At 44.8% G+C, this 21,650-nt stretch overlaps 1 protein-coding gene across 2 annotated transcripts in view; it reads right to left on the bottom strand.

Moving 5' to 3' along the window:
* Window positions 1-19,448, bottom strand: part of olfm2a (olfactomedin 2a) — a 28,687-nt gene extending 9,239 nt beyond the window's left edge. Inside the window, exon 1 of one of the 2 annotated variants that reach the window (XM_057014870.1) lies at window positions 18,987-19,448. In XM_057014870.1, the coding sequence (XP_056870850.1) occupies window positions 18,987-19,043 (57 nt within the window). In that variant the 5' untranslated portion in view covers window positions 19,044-19,448. Of the gene's footprint in view, window positions 1-4,772; window positions 5,176-18,986 lie in introns of those variants that run through there. The other variant, XM_057014869.1, reaches the window with a different exon arrangement.
* Between the last annotated feature and the right edge of the window lie 2,202 nt (window positions 19,449-21,650).

The raw sequence follows: 21,650 nt of genomic DNA, 5'->3' as shown, positions 1-21,650 counted from the left end.
TCATGGAGGCGACTACGACCATGTCTGGATACTCCAGGCAATCTAAACTCAACTAAATGCAACTAAATCCAAAACAGCCGAAGCAGATCACTTCTGGATTGGTTTTTATTACGGCAGCGTTCCACAATCATGAGGGGTTTGGATGGAAATTCATGCAGGCGTCTGAGAGATGAGGGGTCGTGAGACCGGTGTCTCATTCCAGCTCATATCCTGCAGTGCTAACGGGTAAAGGTTGGCATCTGCTGATGGTAAGTGCAGTGCAGCCTCCCTAGAACAGGAAAACGGCCACACAGCCATAGGCAGGATTTCCGCCTCTGTATTAGATATTCTCTTTCCATTCAGAAAGATTCTTTCAAATGAATAGAAAGCTATGCATCAATATTTAAGAGAGTTATCAGCTTAAAGGGAGCTACTGCTACTGGCACACTGACATTTCTACCTCCAGTATGTTGCTCAGTGGGCAGGAATAAACATCCACCTGAGCTGAAAAAAGGTTTGCAAGGCCCCTACTATTTATTTCTTCATTATCCAAATTGTGCAGACCGTGTTGGGTTTTCACAACCAACAAATCTTCCTCTTCGTATATTAATGTTTCATAAATGCTGGGCTGAAGTTATTAAAAGCTCATCTACAGCAGATCCAATTTCATTACCGCACACATCCATTCTGCAACTTTCACACGTTCGCAGTAATTTAAGGAGTGGGTGGGGGGGGGGGGGGAGTGGGGGTAATTCGTAAATGCAAATGCACCGTCTCCCAATACGCTTCCTGCCTGAGATTTATATATCTGCACGCAGCGCTGATATATCAGGGAGCCACTATTGAACTCAAATAAGTTCTTATGTATGGTTCATAATTTAGAAGCCCCCTCCCTGGTGTGGAAACGCTCCATTCCCCTCAAATTGGGGATCAGTTTAGAATCGAACTTTTTAATATTACACAATCACAAGATATGGGGAGAGAAATCAATGGTCCAGTTGCGGGCTTGAGGAAATGACACCTATTTTATTGTTTTCCTGCCTCTACAGCTCTCAGGTAGCTCTGAAAACAAATCCTCTCCTCCCAGAAGGCGGTGTTTAATTCACTGTCCCAGAAAGTCTTCTATTAGATGTGAGGGATGAAAGAGAATATGTGAGCGCCAGACTTGTCACAGTCACAGCACCCATGCAAAAGCCCATTAAGGATGAAGGCGGCTGCAATGACAACAACAGGAAACCACAGAGAAGGAGAGCGGTTTAAAAAAAAAAATCAATTGGGACCACTTGATAAACACTCGTCTTCAAGAGTCCCACTTTGTCCGCCTCTCAGCACCACTTCCTGTGACATCACCACTGAGGGATGTCCGCCCATCAGCCCATCAGATCAACTACCTTGGGATTAACCGAGATATTAAAAGCAATAGACACAAAGCTCTCCTCCACTTTTGTCCAAGGCAGCGAGCTGATGATGTAAAGTTCTGATTCAGTTCGTGTTTCGAATGAAAGCTTGGCCAAACTCTTCACAAAACACAGGGATTTAGGGTAAAACCACCACAAACGCTAAAACAATTGACAAAGTTTGGAGAGCTAATCCAATTAGATAACCAAACTGATGCTGGCGCTGTCAGACGCCGCGCGGCGAACCTCCTCTGGCAAACCATCAGACTGACCCTGATGCTTGCAGCTGTAAAGCCAGAGCTAAATGAGGTCATAAATCTGCAGCTTCCTGCTTCATGAGCATGACGGGAAGTCTAATGGAAGTTTTATAAGCAGCGGGTTGATGGGACAAATGTTGGCACGACTTCTGGATCCAGCGTGTGCTGACAGCTGCACCATTTACCTTTGACCCCCTCAGTGTTTGACCCATGAGCACAAACATCCCTCTCCCGTTTCCCCATGTTGGCACCTTGGTGTAATTACACAAAAATGGGCAAAACACAGTTTAAATGATGCTTTACTCCTCTCAACCAGATAACAGCCCCTCCACGAGCTCTCCTGTGAAGGTTTCTCTGGCTCATATGGGAAACTGATCACCACAATAAGCCCAGCGGGGTGGCCAGTCAATAATGTGACTCACAAGCCCATCACGCTCCTTCCTGCTGACTCCTTTTTCCTCCCTGCTGCCTCCAACTCTCCCCCAGTCTATCTCACCCATGACTGCCAGCCCACCTGTGTGGCCTCCTGCTAACCATCCATCTGCAGCTCACTTGTTCCAGCCCAGATCTCCACTAAATGACAGGACAGCGGCACCATAATGGATTTTGAAGTGGAGGGGAGGGACACTCAGCTGGACAGTTCTTATCCACACTTAATGCTCGACAAATACAGTAAATGAGAGCACAACTGTGTATTTTTAGCTGCCTCCTTTCAAAGCATTTGGTATCTTATTTGCAGTAAAAAGGGACAAGATAACACCGTCATGGTGTGAGAAAGGGCAGGGAGATAACAGCACCGGGGAAAATGGAGAAGGAAGCTGTGCAAAGTGTTAGAGCACAGTGTTCAAGTGGAGGAAAATGTAGTGTGGAGGCTGCGTGACCCCTAAATCTGAGGCGTCACCGTTCGTCTGCTGCTGTGTGTTGTTTTAGGGTTTTCCATTTTTAGTAGGTTGCTGCACTGAGCTATTTCACATACTGGAGATACTCAGATCACCTATGACATTGATGACAAGGCCATCTGCTTGATATCATGCCCAGACGGCTTTAATACTCTAGCATAATTGTGTGAGGAAGCACTTTTGCACAGCACTTTGTTGTAGAGCTGCGTCAGCACAAAAAAGCACCGAAAACCCCTGCAATTGTTTAGGTGTCTTTAAATGAATCACAATAGTCGTCTGGGCAGAGTGCAGCGTCAGCATCACAGCAAAAGAGACGAGTGTCTGCAGACGGGCTAACGGCTAAATCACAGCAAAAGACTGTTGAAACCTTCCACTGCTTCAGTACTGCTCTTATACTAATAGCAATAGAACATGTTTTAGCAAATTAGCATCAAATTAATGAGGAAAGGGATCTGCGTGAGGTAAGAGGTGATAATAAAATACTTTTCTTTCTAATGCAAGAAGATTCTGTTCATGTAGCTAAACCTAATCATTTTGAAGCTGCCTAAATACATTCTAAATGTCTCCGTGTTTTCCTTTAGCACTTTTACACCGATGCATTTTTTCTTCATTATAAACAATGTTTAGGGTTATTAAATGCTGTAAAAGACAGTAAGAATGATAATGTTATGCATGAAACATCTGGCAGATGTCTGGTTGATGCTGGCCAGACCGTTTAGTCACACCAGTTCCCTGTGAGGAATGACTTTAGTGCCGTGTGGACCAGCGATGGCCGACAACATCTCAGTCAAGTGTGTTCTCAGACCAGCTGCTTGGATGACAGACACAGAAAGAAAGCAAAGCGAGCTTTGAAAATAGCTGCGAGCTGAGAAAATATGGGCCGAGCGCACACGAGGAGCAGCAAGGCAGCGGCCACCGGCGCTCCACCGCGTCACAAGCAGCTAAATCATCTTTGATCGGAGCTGGAAACCCCGAGAGGGTCACGAGGTGCCCCTGCCATCATCACAACACGGGTCTCATCAATAGTGATGGGACTTAGAGGCGAAGCTTTACACTGAACTTTTATTTGGTGCCAGTGTTTATGAGGGAAATGATTTCTGTCTCAAAGCGATGACATTTCCCATAACCACACACACACTGTTACCCTCTAATGTTTCTTGGCACCGTTGCGCCGCCTCATCGGTCTTGATGAAAATTTGATGAAATGAATTTAAACGGTTACATTTTTTCCCCTCCCTCTGTTTCTTGTAAAAGAGGTTCGCCTGAAAGAAAATATCCACTTATTACTGCCAATGTTCCATTCAATCCAGTCAGAAACGTTAATGTCGGAGCTTCCTGTCGGCCTTAAATCCTCATCAGAATAAATTTACTCAGGGAAAAAATGGAAGCGTTTTTATTGCCGCTGACAGGGGAGGAGCAGGATTCTGAGAAAAACATGAGAAAAAAACACCAGTGTTGTTTTAAACCAGCCTTGTTTCTTTCCAACGGCTCTCAGGAACACAATTATGCAGACAGAAAGTGGCACGTTGGTGCTCAAACAAAGTATAATAAATTATAAAACTCTTCTTCAAACAGATGGGCCTTCACCTGTGAGACGTGTGAATGCTTAAATGCACTTAGAGGAACACACACACACACACACACACACACACACACACACACACACACACACACACACACACACACACAGACACAAACACTTTTCGTATTGAGACAAGACATTAAAGAAGACATGGAGGGGGAGGCTTTTACTATTTTTTCCCAGCTTAACACCTTTTACTGACAAAATCCAACGTGTTTGTATATGATACTCAAGTGTTTTTCTTTCCCAGTTGAATGAATTTCAAGAAATGAGGCATAGTTGCAGCTCTCGCGCTGTCTGCACCTCCCAGTCGTCCCCATCACCTCTAAATGCGAGCATCACCCGTCCAACCCCGGAGGAGGCTGACAGATGGGATCAGCCAGAGCATCACTCAGAACAGCTCCCTACCTCTCCTCACCCTGCCAAAAAAACCATATGATTTACCTCAGAGGGCTGCGCAGCTTCCTCGGTCTCCCGCCACCGCTCATGAACGGTTTAGGCGCTGCTCACGTGAAGATCTCTATGCCCCCCCTTACTAAGTCCCAAATCCATAGTTACTGAAACACACTCTGCTTTGTTCTATGACCCCGCTCATGTGTAGAGGGACAGCATGCATGCACTGAGGTGCAGAAAAGCTAAAAAAAATTGCCATACGCACACTGACAATCCGCTCTGAGCTCCCCCCTCTGGAGATGGCAGTCCCATTGAGTCCCACCAGGGAAGGCAGAGTCTGAGACATCCAGTTGGTCACCATGGCCATCGTGCTGAGCACCGCTCCGATCTTCAGCATGGGGACGCTCATGTCTGCTTCCTGTGGTGCTCTTCAGCCAGCCCAGCCGTGCCCTTTGATGAACCTTGGCTCCAGACAGCCCGGCCACCGAACCAGCCTGTCAGACCCGACCACAGCCCCGGCAGCTGCCCAGCCTCCCAGAGCGGGTGAAGGACAGTTACAGGAGTCCGGCAGCACTGGCTCGGTCACGGGGACGCTGGGAGACTGGTTCTAGGAGAGCAGATCACATCCAGCAGCATTACGCTGGAATCTTCCCTCTCAGAGTGACTGCCTCCTCCTCACCCTCCCTCCCCCCTTCTCTGTGTCGCTCTCTCTCCCTCCCTTTCTCTCTTCCCTGAGCACCGGCCGCCTCGATCTCACAGACCAGCCTCTGCAGACCAGTTTTACAACTTAATAAATTCTCCTCTTTTTCCATCTTTGTCAAAATTTTAGTTATTAATGTGCCCAGCACTTTTTTATTCAGGGTTATATGCACGTATAAAAAGATTAAATATAAAGACGGCTGGCAGTGTAGACATGTGGAGATGGCAGTCACATCCTTTAATATACGAGACGCCCGCTTTCAGCAGCATTATTCTGCTTTATGACACGTCATAGATTACGGTAGCTTGTATCTTATATAGCATTTTACCTTCTGCATGAATCATATTTGTATTTATTAAGGTTTAAACCTTTCAAAACATGTTGAACTGAAAGTGAAAGTTTAGTTTGACACCATCGGGCTGGTGTCAATAACAGCAATAACACTTTAATAACAATAGAATTGCTGCACTAGATGAAGGGACGTCAAGACGTCAGTTTTTCCTGTGATGGTTTAAGTTTACATTAATCATCTGCTTGGTGGCTGTCTGAATATACCACCCGCTCCACTTCTTGTCTCCTTGCAGCAGTTTCAGCAGTTTGCTGGGACTCATATGGTATCACGTTGTCTCCGAGTCGTGCATAATGATGACAGAATGGCTTCCTCAGGCAATCCAGCCAAGTCGTATCATTTCCTGGATCTGCTGACTTATTCAGTTTGGTGGTTGCCCTCCACCGTCCTGCCACACTAGGTGAGTGTTACCGGCTGTGTGAGGTGGACTCTGACAGGACCAGAGAAGGGACAGCTTTTTGAGCCTCATCCAAAAACGTTACTCCTTCGACCTGCTGTCGACATCGTCGACCTATTTTTGGTGCAATTCTGCCCCCACGTGGAAAAAACTGGAAAAACATCAAAATTATGAACAGATTTAGCTTTTTGATAATTAGACGTTTAGGACCAAGATTTTTTTTTTGGAAGGATTCGAGCGTTCAATTATTTTCAGGTTTTTGTGCATAACACAGTAGCATTGGATAATATTGGACTTCGTTTCAAGCTAGATTTACAACGAGTTAAAGAATATAATTATCGGTTCAGTATTTATAGAAGAAAATGTGGTAATTAGGAGATACATTTGCTTGGAGGCTTCTTCGGGAAGGCGAACTGTCTGAGCTTGCGCTTCTGATAGTGCAACGATTTTAGTTTCCACAAGGTGGCAGCAAATATCAAATAGTTGAGCAGCTCACTGCTAAATTTTTATTCAGCTATTAAATTCTTATCGGACAATTCTTTAATGTCTAAAAAAAAAATAAACACACGATGTTCATACAATTAAATGCATTTTTCTATTTTTGAGCTACGTCTCAGCCAGGCCTGAAAATAGGCTTAAAGAAAGGGAGAGAAAAATGTTCTATTTTCAGCTAGCGTCAGTATATAGTGTGTGAAGCTGATTTATCAACCACCGCAAAGGGCTCACAAGTATTAGTGTTCTGCTACATTTGATAAAACCTATTACCAAAATAGGATGGCACTTTAGTTGAAACAGTAACATGCAAAATCGATTGTATCCAGATGTATTATATGATTCCAGTTGAGATGAAAAATAAATCCTTCCTATTTATTGTATTTTTTGAGTTTAGTTAGCCTTTTGGTGTTGCATCATTAGCACAGACTCCTTTCTTCCTGTGTGCACGCTGCACCTGATGGATGCACAATAACTGAATCCAAAGTGGCTGCTGTCAGAAGCTCTCATGTCTCCTGTTCTATATATAAGTCTTCTTTTTGTCAAACATTAGTATGGACAATTCTGCATATGTATTTGATTTAGCAGTGCATTTCTGATCTCTAACAACTGAAACAAATGCCCCCTTGAGCGAAGGTCAGATGTCAGTTTTTGTTGATTTAAAATATAGGGAAATGATGAACATATCTAAAAGATTAGATTCTGCCAATCATTTGTCCAATCACAGGGTCTTTGTCACAATAAGCCTCGATTCAGTAGGAGCACAAGGAAGTCTTTAACTTTAAATGTATTCATTTTATCTTGTTTTTCAAAGCCGTTCCTCATCATTTCCACTCTGATAATTAGCCCTCTGACGTTGACTGTTGCCATTATCTCCCCTCTTCTGCTGCTGCTTTTTTTTTGTCCCTGGGAATTTTATTTCGCCTTTAAGTCTTCTCACAGTCTCTGCTGTCTCTCTGGGGCCCTCTGGGGAAAATGGCATCATATCATGCGTCTCCTCCTGTGCCCTGCGTGTGTCCTCCCTTTGACTATTTCTGTCATGAACTGTCTGAGCGCTAATCTTGGGCTCATCCTCGGACCCAGACATGCAAACACGGAGGGAGACCGTTTCTCCACAAACATCTCAATATGGCCGTATGCTGTATGGACAGAAGCTAAAAAAAACCCCCAAACAGTCCTCTGCATTTCTTGCCAGGGGCATGCTCTCTAAAGGACAGTTTTAATCAATTCAAATAGTAAAATAAAATCCTGCGAACTGCAGAAAAAGCATCCCATCGATGGATGGCAGTAAAGTGCTACAAAGCCCCGAGGCCACAGGGACGTGCTACGAGTGAGGTAAAATTACTGGGGAGGAGAAAAGACCATGCACTGCCTACTTACTTGCTGGGAATACAAACAGATGTGGCTGAAATAAAGGACCGAATTACACCTCAGCTAATTACAAAGACATCCGTCACCATGATGAAGAGTTGTTATGACTGACACGGCCAGGCTGCACATAAACACAGCCCCCGCTTGAGCTCTGGAAGATGCCAATGTCGAAGAATACTGTCCTTCAGAAATAAGATGATGGACACGAGGGCCCGCTGCCTTCTAAATATATCAAAATCAGCTTAAATTGAGTGTGACCTCCATTACCATGGGAACAGTTTAAATGACAGAAAGAGGTTATAATGTAGGGTTGAAGCTGGTGCATATCGCCGCGCTTCAACGAGGAGTATTTAATCTATTCGCAGCTCCTGTGGGCCTTGACCAAGGATATTCCTCTGGGGTTTTACATTTTATTATTGCAGCGCTAACCCCCACATGCATAGAGTACAGAGAGCACAGCCTCTCTAGTTCAATATGCTGTAAAATAGGAGTGAGTGTGCACCATGAATGCATATAGACTCAATATGTCCAGCAACATCAGCACATCTTTAAGCACTACAACCTCCAAAAATAAAATACAGGAGCATTTAATGCGTTTGCGACAGATTTGTTGATGCACGGGAGGCCTGCTTGAATTCGCAGCCACAGATCTGCACGTGTGTCGACACTGTATTTTCTCTCCTCACATCTACAATAACCTCTAACAAGTTTTCAGTGATCTGCAGGTTACGTATGCAGCATCTGCATAATATAATAGAAAATAAAGGAAGAGACCAATAGCCTCACTGGCCTATAAATTACAGAAAAAAGATCACGTTTGTGCAGTCATGTCTGCTAACAAGTGAGAAGCTTTCCTTCCCGTGGAAAAAAAATCAATAGCGTAAGTGTGTCAGGCTGACCGTATTGACTGTAACACACCTACATTACCCTGTGGTGAGTCCATCCGTTGTCTCCAGAGACTATTCTATCTAATCAGCCTATACTGATGCCAGCTCACAGTACACTCGCCTCAGAGAACCTGCTAAATCCTGTTGACAGAGTCATTCTGGCACAAATTGTTACATTTATATGTGGGGTGAAGCGAGATCACCTCACTTCAGTGTTATTAGTGACCCGTAAGATGTTCAACCTGTAAACTGAAACCAATGTGATATTTGTTCAAATGCAACATTCAGCTTTGATTTAAATGACATAGGTCTGATTATCTTTGCAGTAATGAAGATATCCATTTGGCCCATGCGGATCCTTTCGCTCAGCGCTCATGAAGGAAAAGTGCGATCAGAGAGAAGAATTGCATGCAGCAATCAGCTGCCATGTGCTCCGCATCGCAGCGTGAGTCCTCCACTGTTCTGCACCAACCCATGCCAGCCGCACCAGCTGAATACAGTCTGCACAGCATTTCCGGGGCTAAATGGGCCCGGTTAAATTGCCCGCACATGGAGGCAATCAGGCGTATATGGACATGCAGACGTTCACACACTGTATGCAATTACGATGATCACCCCTGACTACACGCCTTGATTACCAGTGTCCCATAAAAAAGATCCTTCTTTGCTGTGCTGACACATCCTGACCTTTGCTCCTGCACGCTAATCAAGAATTCAAGATATTCCTGTCGAGAGAGTGATGCCCTCACGCAGTCTGAAACAACCACTGATAATTACAAGGGTAAGGGTTAAACATGCTTATGACCTCATCTCTATCTGCAAAAACCCCCCCAAAAAACCCACAAAGATTCACAGCAATGTCAGACTGTGCACGCGGCGTCTTTTAATTGAGTAGAAAGGAATTCTCATCATTTTAATATCATCTGTTTGCAGTGGCAGCATCACAGTGATGAGGTGATGACCACGATCCTCAAAACTCAAAGAATAAGGTGATGGGGAACACAAAAGAGGACAGATTTTCATGTTTAGCCGAGCCTCAGAGAGACAGAGAGGAGGAAAACCAACAGCAAGGAGAGAAAAAGATGGCGATGCTTTTGAAAATCCCCAAGGTGACGAATTTACATCTTGTCTCCTTTTGCGCCCTGTCTGCAATAGCAAATCGAACAAAACCAGAGAGGAGCGGCAGGATGCTGCCAATTACAGCTGGAGAGTTTACAGCAGTTATTAAAAAAAGAGAGAAGAACCCTTAATGCTCTGGATCCAACAATGGCCAGAGTCCATCAGTTACCACTGTGTCTCAGTAATGAAGGGACAGAACCAGCCTGCAGTCTTTCATCCAGCCACTTTGTCCAAGCTCACACTGAAACCTCCATTTGTATCCTTTGTCTTCAGGTCATTAATGCTCAGGGAAGCTGTAACATTTAATTAGGGCCACATTATTAGCACAGCACAGGCACGATGTGCAACGGAGAGAAGTCGAAAAACCGCCTCGAACGGAGTATTACATTTACTGCTGCATGGAGTTGTGGGCAAAATGGTTAAGAGAAACACCAAAATAAACAAATGGGCTTGTCTCTGTGTGCTTTTGTGAAGTTGTGCCTCAAACGCTGAAGGAGAGGAAGGAATTATTATTGAAAATACATCGTTAATTGTGTGTTAACGTGCGTTACATGCTATGAATTCAAAAGTCTTCACGAAACTGATTAAATAAACAAACTGACAGGAGGACATTTCCATATATGAAGAGTGGTGCCCACACCTCACAGAGCACCCCCCTCCTCCCCCTCTTTAGGCTGCCATTTGGCAGCCATTTGTGTGTGTGTGTGTGTGTGTGTGTGTGTGTGTGTGTGTGTGTATTCGTTATTAGGTAGGAGAAGGCAGGCTGGAGGAAGGAGCAGAGGAGGACCATGGTGATGGATCTTCATTCACATCTCTTAGAAGATGCAGAGCACAGCTGATCATAAACTACACCAAGATGCATCTCTGAATTTATTGCTCTATCAGACTACGGTGAGGAAATATACGCTAGAAAAAGCTGGTGTCATTACAGGCTCGGTTTATACAGATGTCTGGATTTGAAGCTATAGACTGAACATCTACAGGCTTCACACCCACCCCCCACCCCCCCAAGCAGTATATTTGTGGGTGATGCCTGGGTGCACAGGAAAAGCAGAAGGTGCATTCAGGTGTCAGAGATGAACCTCAGAAGTTAGAGGAGTGCAGATGAGAAGCACACTTTATTGAAGGTCCGTGCACCAGCTGGATGGGTGCTGCTACTTCTACTGAGAGCAGTAAGAGATGAGCACCAGGCCCGAGGGGAGCGGCAGCCTGAAGCTTTAGGCTTTCAAAAGCGAGACTTCTCCTGAAATATCTATTCATCGCATCACCATTACTGTGGCTGAAGCTCTCGTCTCTGACACACACAAACGCAACACGGACGCCTGCAGCCCAGGCAGACACCACTTGACTGTACTGTATATTTCACTGATATTTAAAGCTTCTAGCTTTTCTTCCAGGGCCAGAGGGAGATGTGGGCTCAGGTATTGTGCTGGATATCTTCCAGCACACAAATATGATGTCATAGCAGCTGGTTGTGATGTCCCCACACACACACAATAATGCCACTCTACATTATATTCCTTTTTCTTTTTTTCTGGCCAATTCTTCATCTTCCCTCCCTCTAGCTGCTTGAGTGAACGCACATGCTATTGTTTTGTCCTGAACGGAGCTGTATAGACAAGGCAGGATGAGGGTAATTAAAGACAATCTGCATGAGCCCTGAGTGCCAATAAGGAAGTACTGTATAATGGCGCCGCAGTGTAATAGTCCTCTAATTATTATTCTTCTTTGGGTTAAGATGCGAAAGATAATCATCCTGCAGGCAGTCTGGAACAGAAGAGACGCGCTTCTATTTCTACCTCTACCCAGCCCGCAATCTTCCATTTCTACCAACTCTGTCTGTTCCTCTTTCTCTCAGCCTCTCACACGCTTACTGCTCATGATTGTGAAACTGATTCCAGCCCAGTGTCCAAAAACACAACCCACTAAAACCTCATCACTAAATCAGTGTGTGTGTGTGTGTGTGTGTGTGTGTGTGTGTGCATGCGTGCGTGCGTGCGTGCGTGCAGCACTTTATTTAAAGGCACAATCAGCATGAACATTTAAGTTGGCCAAGATGGAGCTCACTGGGTGATTTGTTTTTAGAGACTTTTTTGGAATATTTTGCAGTACTCTGATGTCTTTTGTTATAAAATAAAATAAAAGGAGTGGCTGTGTGGTACAAGGCCACAAAGTATTTGTGAAATGAGCCTAGCAAGGAATCGATAGGGCTGCGCATGGATGGATGGTTCCTGGACGACACTCACTGTAGGAGCCTTCAGACTAATGTGCTTAACTAAAACTGAGCCGACTGATCAATAATAAATGAATCCAAAAGTCGGCGTGTTACATCACTTTCATCTAATTTATGTAATTCATCAAAGCTAGATCCAATTTATTGCAGTAAATGTCATAATTCTAATTTGATTCATCTTTAAAATGATGCCTCCAGAGATTCTAATTAGCAGTGTGTTGTTCCCTTTATGGCACTCTGCTGTGGCCATACCCACATATAGAATCCAGACTTATTTTTCTTCTACTGTAGCATGTTGTCCTCTCTCTCTTTGGCATCTCGTGTCTCTATCAAAAGACCTCAGCGCCCTTCTCAGTGTGGGTCTGCAGACAGCAACTCTGCCAGCCTGCTTGATATGCAGCAGTGTCTGGACTCCTACGCCTCCCTGGCTGGAACCTTAAAGCCTTGTCAGCCACTCACAGAAAGCCTTCCTCATCAATGGCCGTGCATAGTGGCTTACTTATTCTGACAGCGCCGCGCGAAAAGTGCATCAATTTAGAGGGCCACTGCTGAACCACGTATCTCTCATCCTTCAGTCCACAAAACCAGAGCCCCCGCAGGAGGTAATTCTGACCCGCAAACACGGTGAGATGAGCTGGTGTGAGATCAGGTGATTTCAGAAAGGGAGGACAGGCTGCAAACATGACTGTGCCACTGTTCCTAAAAATGCAGGGAGGAAATAAACCAAAAAAAATCAATTTCAGAGGGAAAAATATTCCCCAAGGGTTTTTTTCCCCCTCTTCTTCCTCTGTCCATGTGCTTGTGCAGGTGGGAGAATCTACATCTGACGCGCTGGTGTGAAATCCGCGTCTTTCTGACAAAGACAAAGAGACGCGAAGAGCACTGCTCAAGTGGCAACTTGTCCAATCTGCTCCGTCATCTGGAAGCCTTTGTATCAGAGCGGCAAGTGGAGCTCTAGGCGCAACAAGCCATATTTATATTCCAATCTTCTACGCAGAAACCCACATTGCCAGGCTCATAAAAGATTCATTGAGCTGGGGAAAGCAAGGTCGTACAGAAAACTGGTCAGAAGGTACCGCGATGCAATAAAACGGGGGACGGACCAGAAAAGCCCCAAAGTCTGGAAGCCACGGTAACCTCTGATTGTTGTGTATCACCAGCGGCTGCACTGATCTGATGATCAAACATGTCTGGACTCTAATCAGCATCCGTCAGTCCCACTGTCACCTAGCACCGACTAAGGTGCCTCAGCCATCTTTGTTGGTATTGATTTAACGTGTTGGTTGGCTCTGGATGCCATTGCTGACATGTTTGTGAGCTGCAGCGCAAAGGAGAATCAGAAAGGCAGACAAAAGCAACACGTGCACGCGCGTGTGTGAGAAAGACAGACAGCGTTTCCGCGCGCATGAGCGAGTGCATGTGTTTGCCTGTTCTGGGTGTTGTCAGAGAAATGTCACTGTTGCTCAGAGTCAGAGGCACAAACCTCTGGGAGTCCTGCACCCACCAGCACACGCACACAGACAGGAAGAGAACCTAGAGGAGATAATGCGATCTGGGAGATGATTTTCATCCCACCAGTCAAGCTTATCATTTCATCCACCATTGACAGCCAGCATACCAATAACATCCTATAGAGTCATCTGAAGCTGTCTGAAGTAATTAAGGCAGTAAATGAGGTAAGAATGGGCCACTATAAGCTCAGCAAACGCAAGTCGTTTTGATCTTCTCGCTCCTGCATGCACTGAAACCAAGGATGCGCCCTGTCTACTGGTGAATTATGGGACGATAATGGAAATTTACAATAAAGCCAACGATAATGGTTTCCATTTATCTAGCAGGCCCACAAACTCCAAAGCTGTAGGTGGTGGAAAAACAGCCAGGAGGAACAAGAGCCATGGAGAAGATGTGGCGAGCTGCGAGGGATTAGTGTGGCGCCACGCTGGGAGGCTGTTTCCTCTGAAGAGGAAGACCTCAAGTACAACGAATGTTATAAGTCACCTTAAAATTTGTTAGTGTGAAGGAAACAATACAAAGGTTATATAAGAACCTGACGCTGCGGTGGGGAATGTGCTTTTTAAGGACTTCCTACAGACTCCTGGCTGATATTTATCCCTGTGTTTATTTCTATTTATCTCAAAAAGAACTGGTTATCAGCATTAATGCAGCTCGTGGCATTTTTTTTCAACCCTTAGGTCGACATAATCTGAATGTTTTTCATCCTACTGTTTAAATACAACATTCGTCATCAGTTCTTGCTTATTATTATTTAGTCATCTTATTGCTATTGACCACCGTGAGCAGGTAATGATGATTATTGTATTGGCTAATAACAATAGATTATCACACATCCCTAAATCAAACTTAATCGGGCTGTGACTGTGCAGCTGGCACCAGCTTGTCCCTAAAGCTGTAACATCTGTATTTACACTCCCAGAAGACATGTAAGACCTCTCTAATTACAGTAACTATGGAAAGCCCAAGCCATGTTGATGGTCCTTCAGGTCAGCGGGCCACCAGGGTTTCTGGCTAGACAATGGACCATCATCATTACCTGACTTTGAAACCCATTTTAAGGTGTAAGTATGGTGGCTCCCGAGGGATAACTGATAAATGCTGACACCCAAAAGGGAAACTCTCATGAGGATAGTAGTTGAAAACAGAGCTGCTCTGTTGTTTTAAAGCTTTTGAAATGTTGAAAAACCAACAAAGCCTCATCCAAATGAAGCTGCTTTTCCCACGACGAGCGGGAGGAAAGAGTCAAGGGAAATATGACATCTGATGTGCTTCAAAAAGCTAAAACAGGTTGTTGGAAATGAGAGATAATTACATTGTCTATGCTAACCAGTGGACCACCAGGTCCTGAGTGAAGACATTGCTTGTTGACCTCATATGTTTCTCCGCCTGACTACTCATCAATTAGCCAAGTACATCCAGACTGTAGCCTCATCTACAGGAAAAATCGGACATCCATTTCAACCCTTGGCTGGAGCCTGGGAAGTTTACCTCCATCATCAGGTACTAATATCGCCCCCATCTGAGTCATTCGGTGCCATATTTAGAAGACTGACCCAGAAACAGGTAAACAAACCAGTACAACCCTCAGCACTGCTATCACAAAGCATGCACAATGACCGGAAGCCTGAACGAGGACACATTGTTAGGCCAATACATAGCTCATAATTTATTTATTTTTAAAAAAATCAACGGCAGTTCCAGCACTGTCAGAGCTGTGTGGTGAGGAGGAGCCAGCTTTATTAAAGCTCATCACCAGAAAAGTACAAAGGTTCAGCGGATCCCTCCTCTGTCTTTATGCAGGGCGGCTTTTATGACACAATTCTCTTTGGAGGTGCGACTGTGGCTCAGGCACTGTTTTATCATCACTGTGAATTGATTGAAGCGCTACCCTAATCAGTCATGACACAGGAATACACAATACAATCTCTTCAAGCAGCCCCGAATCAAACGTAATGCAACCTCATTATCTGGGGCTGATTGAGAAGCAGCACCTTCCTATAATAATGGGGAGTGCATCAACGCCGGCTCATTGTGTTAAACATGATTGTAACGCAGTCACAGTGAACATGACAACAGGCCGCGGACATAGAAGGAGATATGGTATACATTATACACACTGCGTACATATCAGGCAACTCTTGGCCACAAAGTAAATTTGAGTTGTGTTTGTGTTGCACGTTGACCTTCGCTGGGCATACGTGACCATGCAGTGCCACTAATGTAAGCCAGGCATTTTGTCTCTGCCTGGCAGATTTACACTCCCGTCCCTGCAGCTTGTCTTTTTTTCAATTCTAGCTCGGGGTCTGGATGCTGCATGGCAGAATGCACTCTGTTTCCTAGTGTGCCTCCTCCTGAATACCTGTACCCTCCCCCCTGCAAGGGTTGACAAGCTTTGGCATTTTGGTGAAACTGCGGCGTAAGAGGCTTTTGCTACAAAAACAAGAAAATGAAATTTGCCACAAGTGGCTCCATTATATCCGTGTCAGAGGGAGGGCTTTTACTGTGTTCCCTCTGGTGTGCTCCCTTTGGAACAGCACCAGGAAAAGAGTTTTCTGTCCAGAGGGTTCCTGCCAGGTCAGTGGTCGGCTCAAAACTGTCTGGACTGGATATCGGCCAAGCCAGCTGTCTGTCCTCCCCGACTCTGATGCAGCTCTGTCCTTGTTGCCCTCGCATGTGGAGGGACTGCAGACGGTGTCAGTTTTTGGGTCATCTGACTGTTCAGTGCAGATTTATTAATGCGATATAATGCAATATAAAAAAAGTTCACCCTTAGTAAACGGCTATTTTAAACAGCAAAGGTTCGTCTGGATTTATATTCGCTCGGACCGGACAAGTAAAAATAATCCAACCGTTGTCAAATCAGCAGACACAGTTTAAGTAGGTCCTTGCCAGTGGTTCACACAGGGTGACTGAGCCTTTGAGAAGGAAATGCAATTAGTTTTTTCTCCCATAAAACCAAAGCGAGTGTTTGTTCACTGCCCACCACACAGCGGAGAGCGTTTGGGGCCACAAGTCTTGGGCCAATGACTGTTCAGCTTACTGTCCAGTGAGAACACAACAGAATGTGTTGTGGAGGTTTTTTCATCAGAAGAATAATTTGACATTGATGCTTCCAGTCTTCGTTTTTATGTTTTGGTTAAGAATAGATGCAATCAAGTTCCTCAAAGTCCAAGACAGGAAATCAATCAACTTTATGTCCACCACAAATTTCTCGTGCCGCTGTATTTATTTATTTTTTGAGAGTCTTTCTATGATGATTACAATTAATCCAATACTGAAGTCTCACGAAGAAAGGAAAACCTCTTTGGTGAAATGGACGTCAATGAATTTAGTCTATTTTCATGTTTTTAAATAAATCTCCTTTGGAAAAAAATCCACAGTGAAATAATTCACACTACAGAGTTTAAAGCATAAATTATTTGGAAGATTGGGTTCTTCAGGAGATAAATCTCCTTGGGCACATTTGAAATGACCCTTGTGTTTTAGGTGAAGATAGCACATAAAAAATAAATTCTGCAAAACGTTTTGGTTTGTGAAACAGGACTCAGAAAAGAACACGCGACCCAGGTGGATGCTTCAGAAAGAAGCTGAGCCACAAAGGCCCTGTCAGGAACGGACTGATGTCAAACAGGTGCCTTTCTGTATCATTCACGCCAAAGACTCCAGGGGTTCATGGGTACTTAAGAAACACATGCAGCATGTGTACAAGCGCACTGCATCTGTCTCATTAAAGCAGCCTAAATATTTCATACGGACGTGTGCTCAGACTGAGAACACGTGGATGTCGGCTCTCACGTATTCGATGTTGTTGGTGTTGTAGTAGACAGACGATTTTTTATGTTTTCCATATTAATGAGTCAAGTGGAATCAAATTAAGGATATTCTATTTTAATATTTAATGCAACACTTAGAACAAATGTTCCCCCTAACACCAATTACAAGCGGACTGGGATAAGATATGATAACGAGCCAGCTTGATCTCCGGTGTAAAAGTCTGTGACATGATTTATTCTTCATTTATTTAAATATATGGGTGAAGGCGTTGCTGTTTGTAGGATAGCAAAGCTGATCTGTATTCATCTCACTAACAAAATAATCTGGATGCTTTAAATGGAGTCAAAGGGGAAAGTGGGCACATCATCGTAGAGCGGTTTGGGTCCGCTTCGTTTCACACCGCATGAAATTAAATCAGTTTCCTGGTAAAGCTGCGACTCGGGCACTGAGGTGGATGGCACGGCCTGTTCACCAGACTGAGAAGAGGCTGCAGGTTCAACTATTGCTAAAGGTCAACTGCAATTTTCCAACTCTCCTTGCAGATGTGGCACAAAAACACTAATGCGCGGTGCAACGCGTGCCCTTTGCTGTGTTTTCACATCCAGGCATCATTTTATAGATAATTTATTCCTCAACCTCACAAATCTACGGGCTATTTCTTTCCTCGTAATGACAGGAGGGAAAGGTTGCGCACGGTGCGATGAGTGCACCGGCCTCGGCCTCAACACGTGTTGCAGAACTGCACTGTTGCACGCGACTCCGTGAAGCCTTTAGTCGTGCCATCACCCTGATCCTATTATTCACAAGCATATTTCTTCTAAATCGAACAGAGCCTGATGAGATTATGGCGCTGCTGCCAACACTGGGACTGACTGGCTCCGTCTGAGGTGATAATTGAGTCAGAAGGCAGCAGCCCTGCTCCTGAATAAATTGCTGCACAGAACTACTAAACAGTGCTGTGGCTCTGTCTGCAAACCATATAATGTCTGCACGGTGCTGACCAGCTGAAGCCCTTCAAGTTCAAATGTCCATGCCTTGCTGAGAGCTTTTCTGGGTCAAATGATTTACCGCCCTTCACTTCAATTTACAACCGTCACATCACAGCTCATCATTTATTTTTCCCAAAGGAGCGCGTATTTCTTCTGTGCTTGTCATTCATCACTGCGCGACACTTTCACACGTCACACGTCTCTACTTTACAACCATTTGTGGGTTCTGGTCTAATTTAGGGCTTGGGTTATGGCTGCAGCGATTTCGACCATAAATCGCGCACAGATGATTTCAGCGGATTTGGTCATTTCAATAAATGGGGGTGTTTCCTTTGGACACCTGTATCTCTGCAACAGAGACAGGTACGCGCTGTAAACAGACAAAATGTCCACAAACAATGAACAAGATGCGTCCTATTCTACTCATACATCCCTAATAAATTTATTTATTACGTTTACAAAAATCTAGAATGAAATTACTCCGGATTTTGCAACATCGCGCAAATCCTCGAACTTAGTATCTATGCGTAATTTTAACTTTGCTCTCGGAATAAAGGAGTTGCCTGTATTTAATCGAGCCTAAACAGTGGACCTGCACTGTCTTCGGAACTTTTGCACAACGCGTTTTCAGAGGTTGATGCGGGAGTTCTTACCTTACAGGGCATCGCAGCTAACATCACAAGCAGGAACATTGCACTAAAGAGATGCATGTCAGCCGAAATGGTAGTGTCCAAGCAGAGGTTCCTGCACCTCTGCCTGCTGTCTCTCCCGTTACTGGGGCGGTTTCTTCAGACACGGACGGATTCCTTCAATGATGTGTCGGCCGTGCGCCACCAGCCTCATCACCAGGACGCGCGGAGCGAGGTGACCAGCCGCGATTCTTCTGTGGATCACAGACTGTGCGACAAGGAGAGGAAAAGAAAAAGCCCGGTCCCACTGCTCCACACTCTTCAGAGGCTGTCGGTGCCTTGCTCTGGACCGGGGGAATATGTGCGAACGAGCGGAGCAGAGGAGAGGCGCAGAGGTTGGAAGGTGACTGCTGCGCTTGCAAGGTGCAAACGCTAGGAGCAGCACGCCCGTGGTCGGACGCCGTATGAAAGAAAGAGGGCTATTTGACGCAGCCAAGCCTGCCAGTGCGTGCGTAAGTGCGTGCGTGAACTCATCTCTCTCTCTCTCTCTCTCTCTCTCTCTCTCTCTCTCTCTCTCTCTCTCTCTCTCTCTCTCTGCCTCACTGACCAACCAACTGATAGAGAGATGCTTTTTTCTTTTCATTGTTCAATTTTCGTGTCATTTTGGAACGGTGAACAGTTCCCTATTCACATTATAGTTAAATGTGTTTACTTGAATATCGTGAATACTCCTTCAGCAAACGTATTTGGTATAATTGAGTAAAGCCTTTGTCCTTACCCATGTTGGGTGTTCTAGTCTTATTTTTAAGCCAGATGTTGAAACTGAACTGGGAGAAAAATTGCATTTCAACCATTATTGGATGTTTTTTTCCCCCCCAGCTAAATGTGTTTTTGTTGTGAGCGAGTAGACTGTAGCGGGTACAACATTAAAAATAGCTCTCCCACCGAATCCAAAAAGGGTTTAATTCAGACTTTGATGTGACATCCATCCCTCTATCTTTCAAAAGAGGTGCCTGCCCTCCACCCATGTTGCTGCCCCCCTGAAAGATACATGAAAGAAAGAGGGCAATCAAATAGGAATTTGAGGTTGTGCATCAGGGTGGCAACTGCAAAGACCAGAGGAGAGCAAAAGGTATTGCTTTTCCTCTTCTCCAGCAGTCGTTTCTGCAGCAGCTTTGGCTGACTCATCCACTTCACAGTGGTTTGACCAGGTTAGAGGCTCTGTCCCCACCCCTGGCTGTATGCTGAAGTGTCTCTACGAACGCAAGATGCTGAATCCCAGACTGCTCCTAATGGGTGCGTGAATGCTGATGAGCACAGGACTCTCAAGGGCAGGGCAGCGGTTAAACAGGTCAAACACCTTCCATCTCTGCTAATTATTTGCGTGTGAGAGCAACAACAGATACAGACGACCATGTAAATGCAAGCCCATAGAATGCTGATGTATTAGGGATTCTCTCTCCAAAAGGTGCTGGACTGAGTATAAACGACACTAAACAGGGTGAAAGGACCAGGGTCATGCCGAGGAGGAGGAGGTCTCCTACCTCCTAGACGTTCATCCTGTGGTGCAGTGTAGAAACCCAGATATATTCTGGGGCTCCTGCAGTCCCCACAGACAGGCATTACTGTGCTGCTCTTCCTCTTCCTGCCACCTCCTCTGCGGTTGCACCAATCCATCTTTTTATTGCTTTGAGGAAGAAAGGGACTTTTTTTGGCAACTGTTTTCTTGCTTCTCTCCGTCAAACAGAATGGTTTTTTTTTCTCAGTCTTAAAGCACACCACATTTAGATGGAACTACTTCAGTAACCCATTATTACAAAGCCGGTCATTATAGATTTTCAATTTCCGGGAGTGATTCACTTTGAATAATTGGAGAGTAAAATGAGCGTTAACACGTTGTCTTCAATTTTCCGGTGGAGCAGAACTGGAGCAATGTTTGTGGTTAAAGCACAAGTTAGTCAGGTAGATCAGGCCCGGGGATGATTATAGGTTGCGAACGGGCCAGCACAGACGGTCAAATTGGATTGTGTTAATGAACAGAAGCCTCTCCATTTTTTCTACAAGCATCCAGTACATTTTAGAATGGAAGTCCTGGTGATTATTGGTATGTGTTGGCGCTGCTGCCAGTGCTGCTGTGCTATTGAACCAGAACATACGTGAAAAAGATGACGTATTTGTTTAATCTTCACTGCTAAATGCACAAATACAGAGAGGCTTTCGCACGCCAACCCACTGGAAAACATGTCACCAGACACACAGATGGTCAAGCGTCATCCCTGATGGTCCTGCTAATGTATTACAGAGGCCTTTGCTATATATTACAACAGTATGTGACACGTTCAGCAGCCCTTCGGTGATTGCTAGACTGTCTGATCGATGCTTATGTAAACACCATGACACCTCCTTCTACCTCAAACAGCCTGGTGCAGCAAAATGGACTGCAGCAGAACATATTCACCCGTAACTGATTTGTCATTTCACATCATTAATTGTGAAAAAAGGTCAAATCCAAACTGAAATTTCAAACAAACTTTCTGGAGATTGTCAGTATGAAAAGGTATTATTCTGAAGTTAATATGTCAGGCTGCAAATCTTTAACTGTCAGAATAAAATATGACAAAGGCAGTGGAATGGATCACCTCTTTTTTATATGATGACAGGAAGCCTAATTTTTTTTAATAATACTAA

This window comes from Takifugu flavidus, chromosome 18, assembly GCF_003711565.1.
Source record: "Takifugu flavidus isolate HTHZ2018 chromosome 18, ASM371156v2, whole genome shotgun sequence".
Taxonomy (NCBI): Eukaryota; Metazoa; Chordata; class Actinopteri; order Tetraodontiformes; family Tetraodontidae; genus Takifugu; species Takifugu flavidus.
The sequence above is the reverse complement of the archived record's forward strand: the minus strand, read 5'-3'. Positions and strand labels throughout refer to the sequence as shown.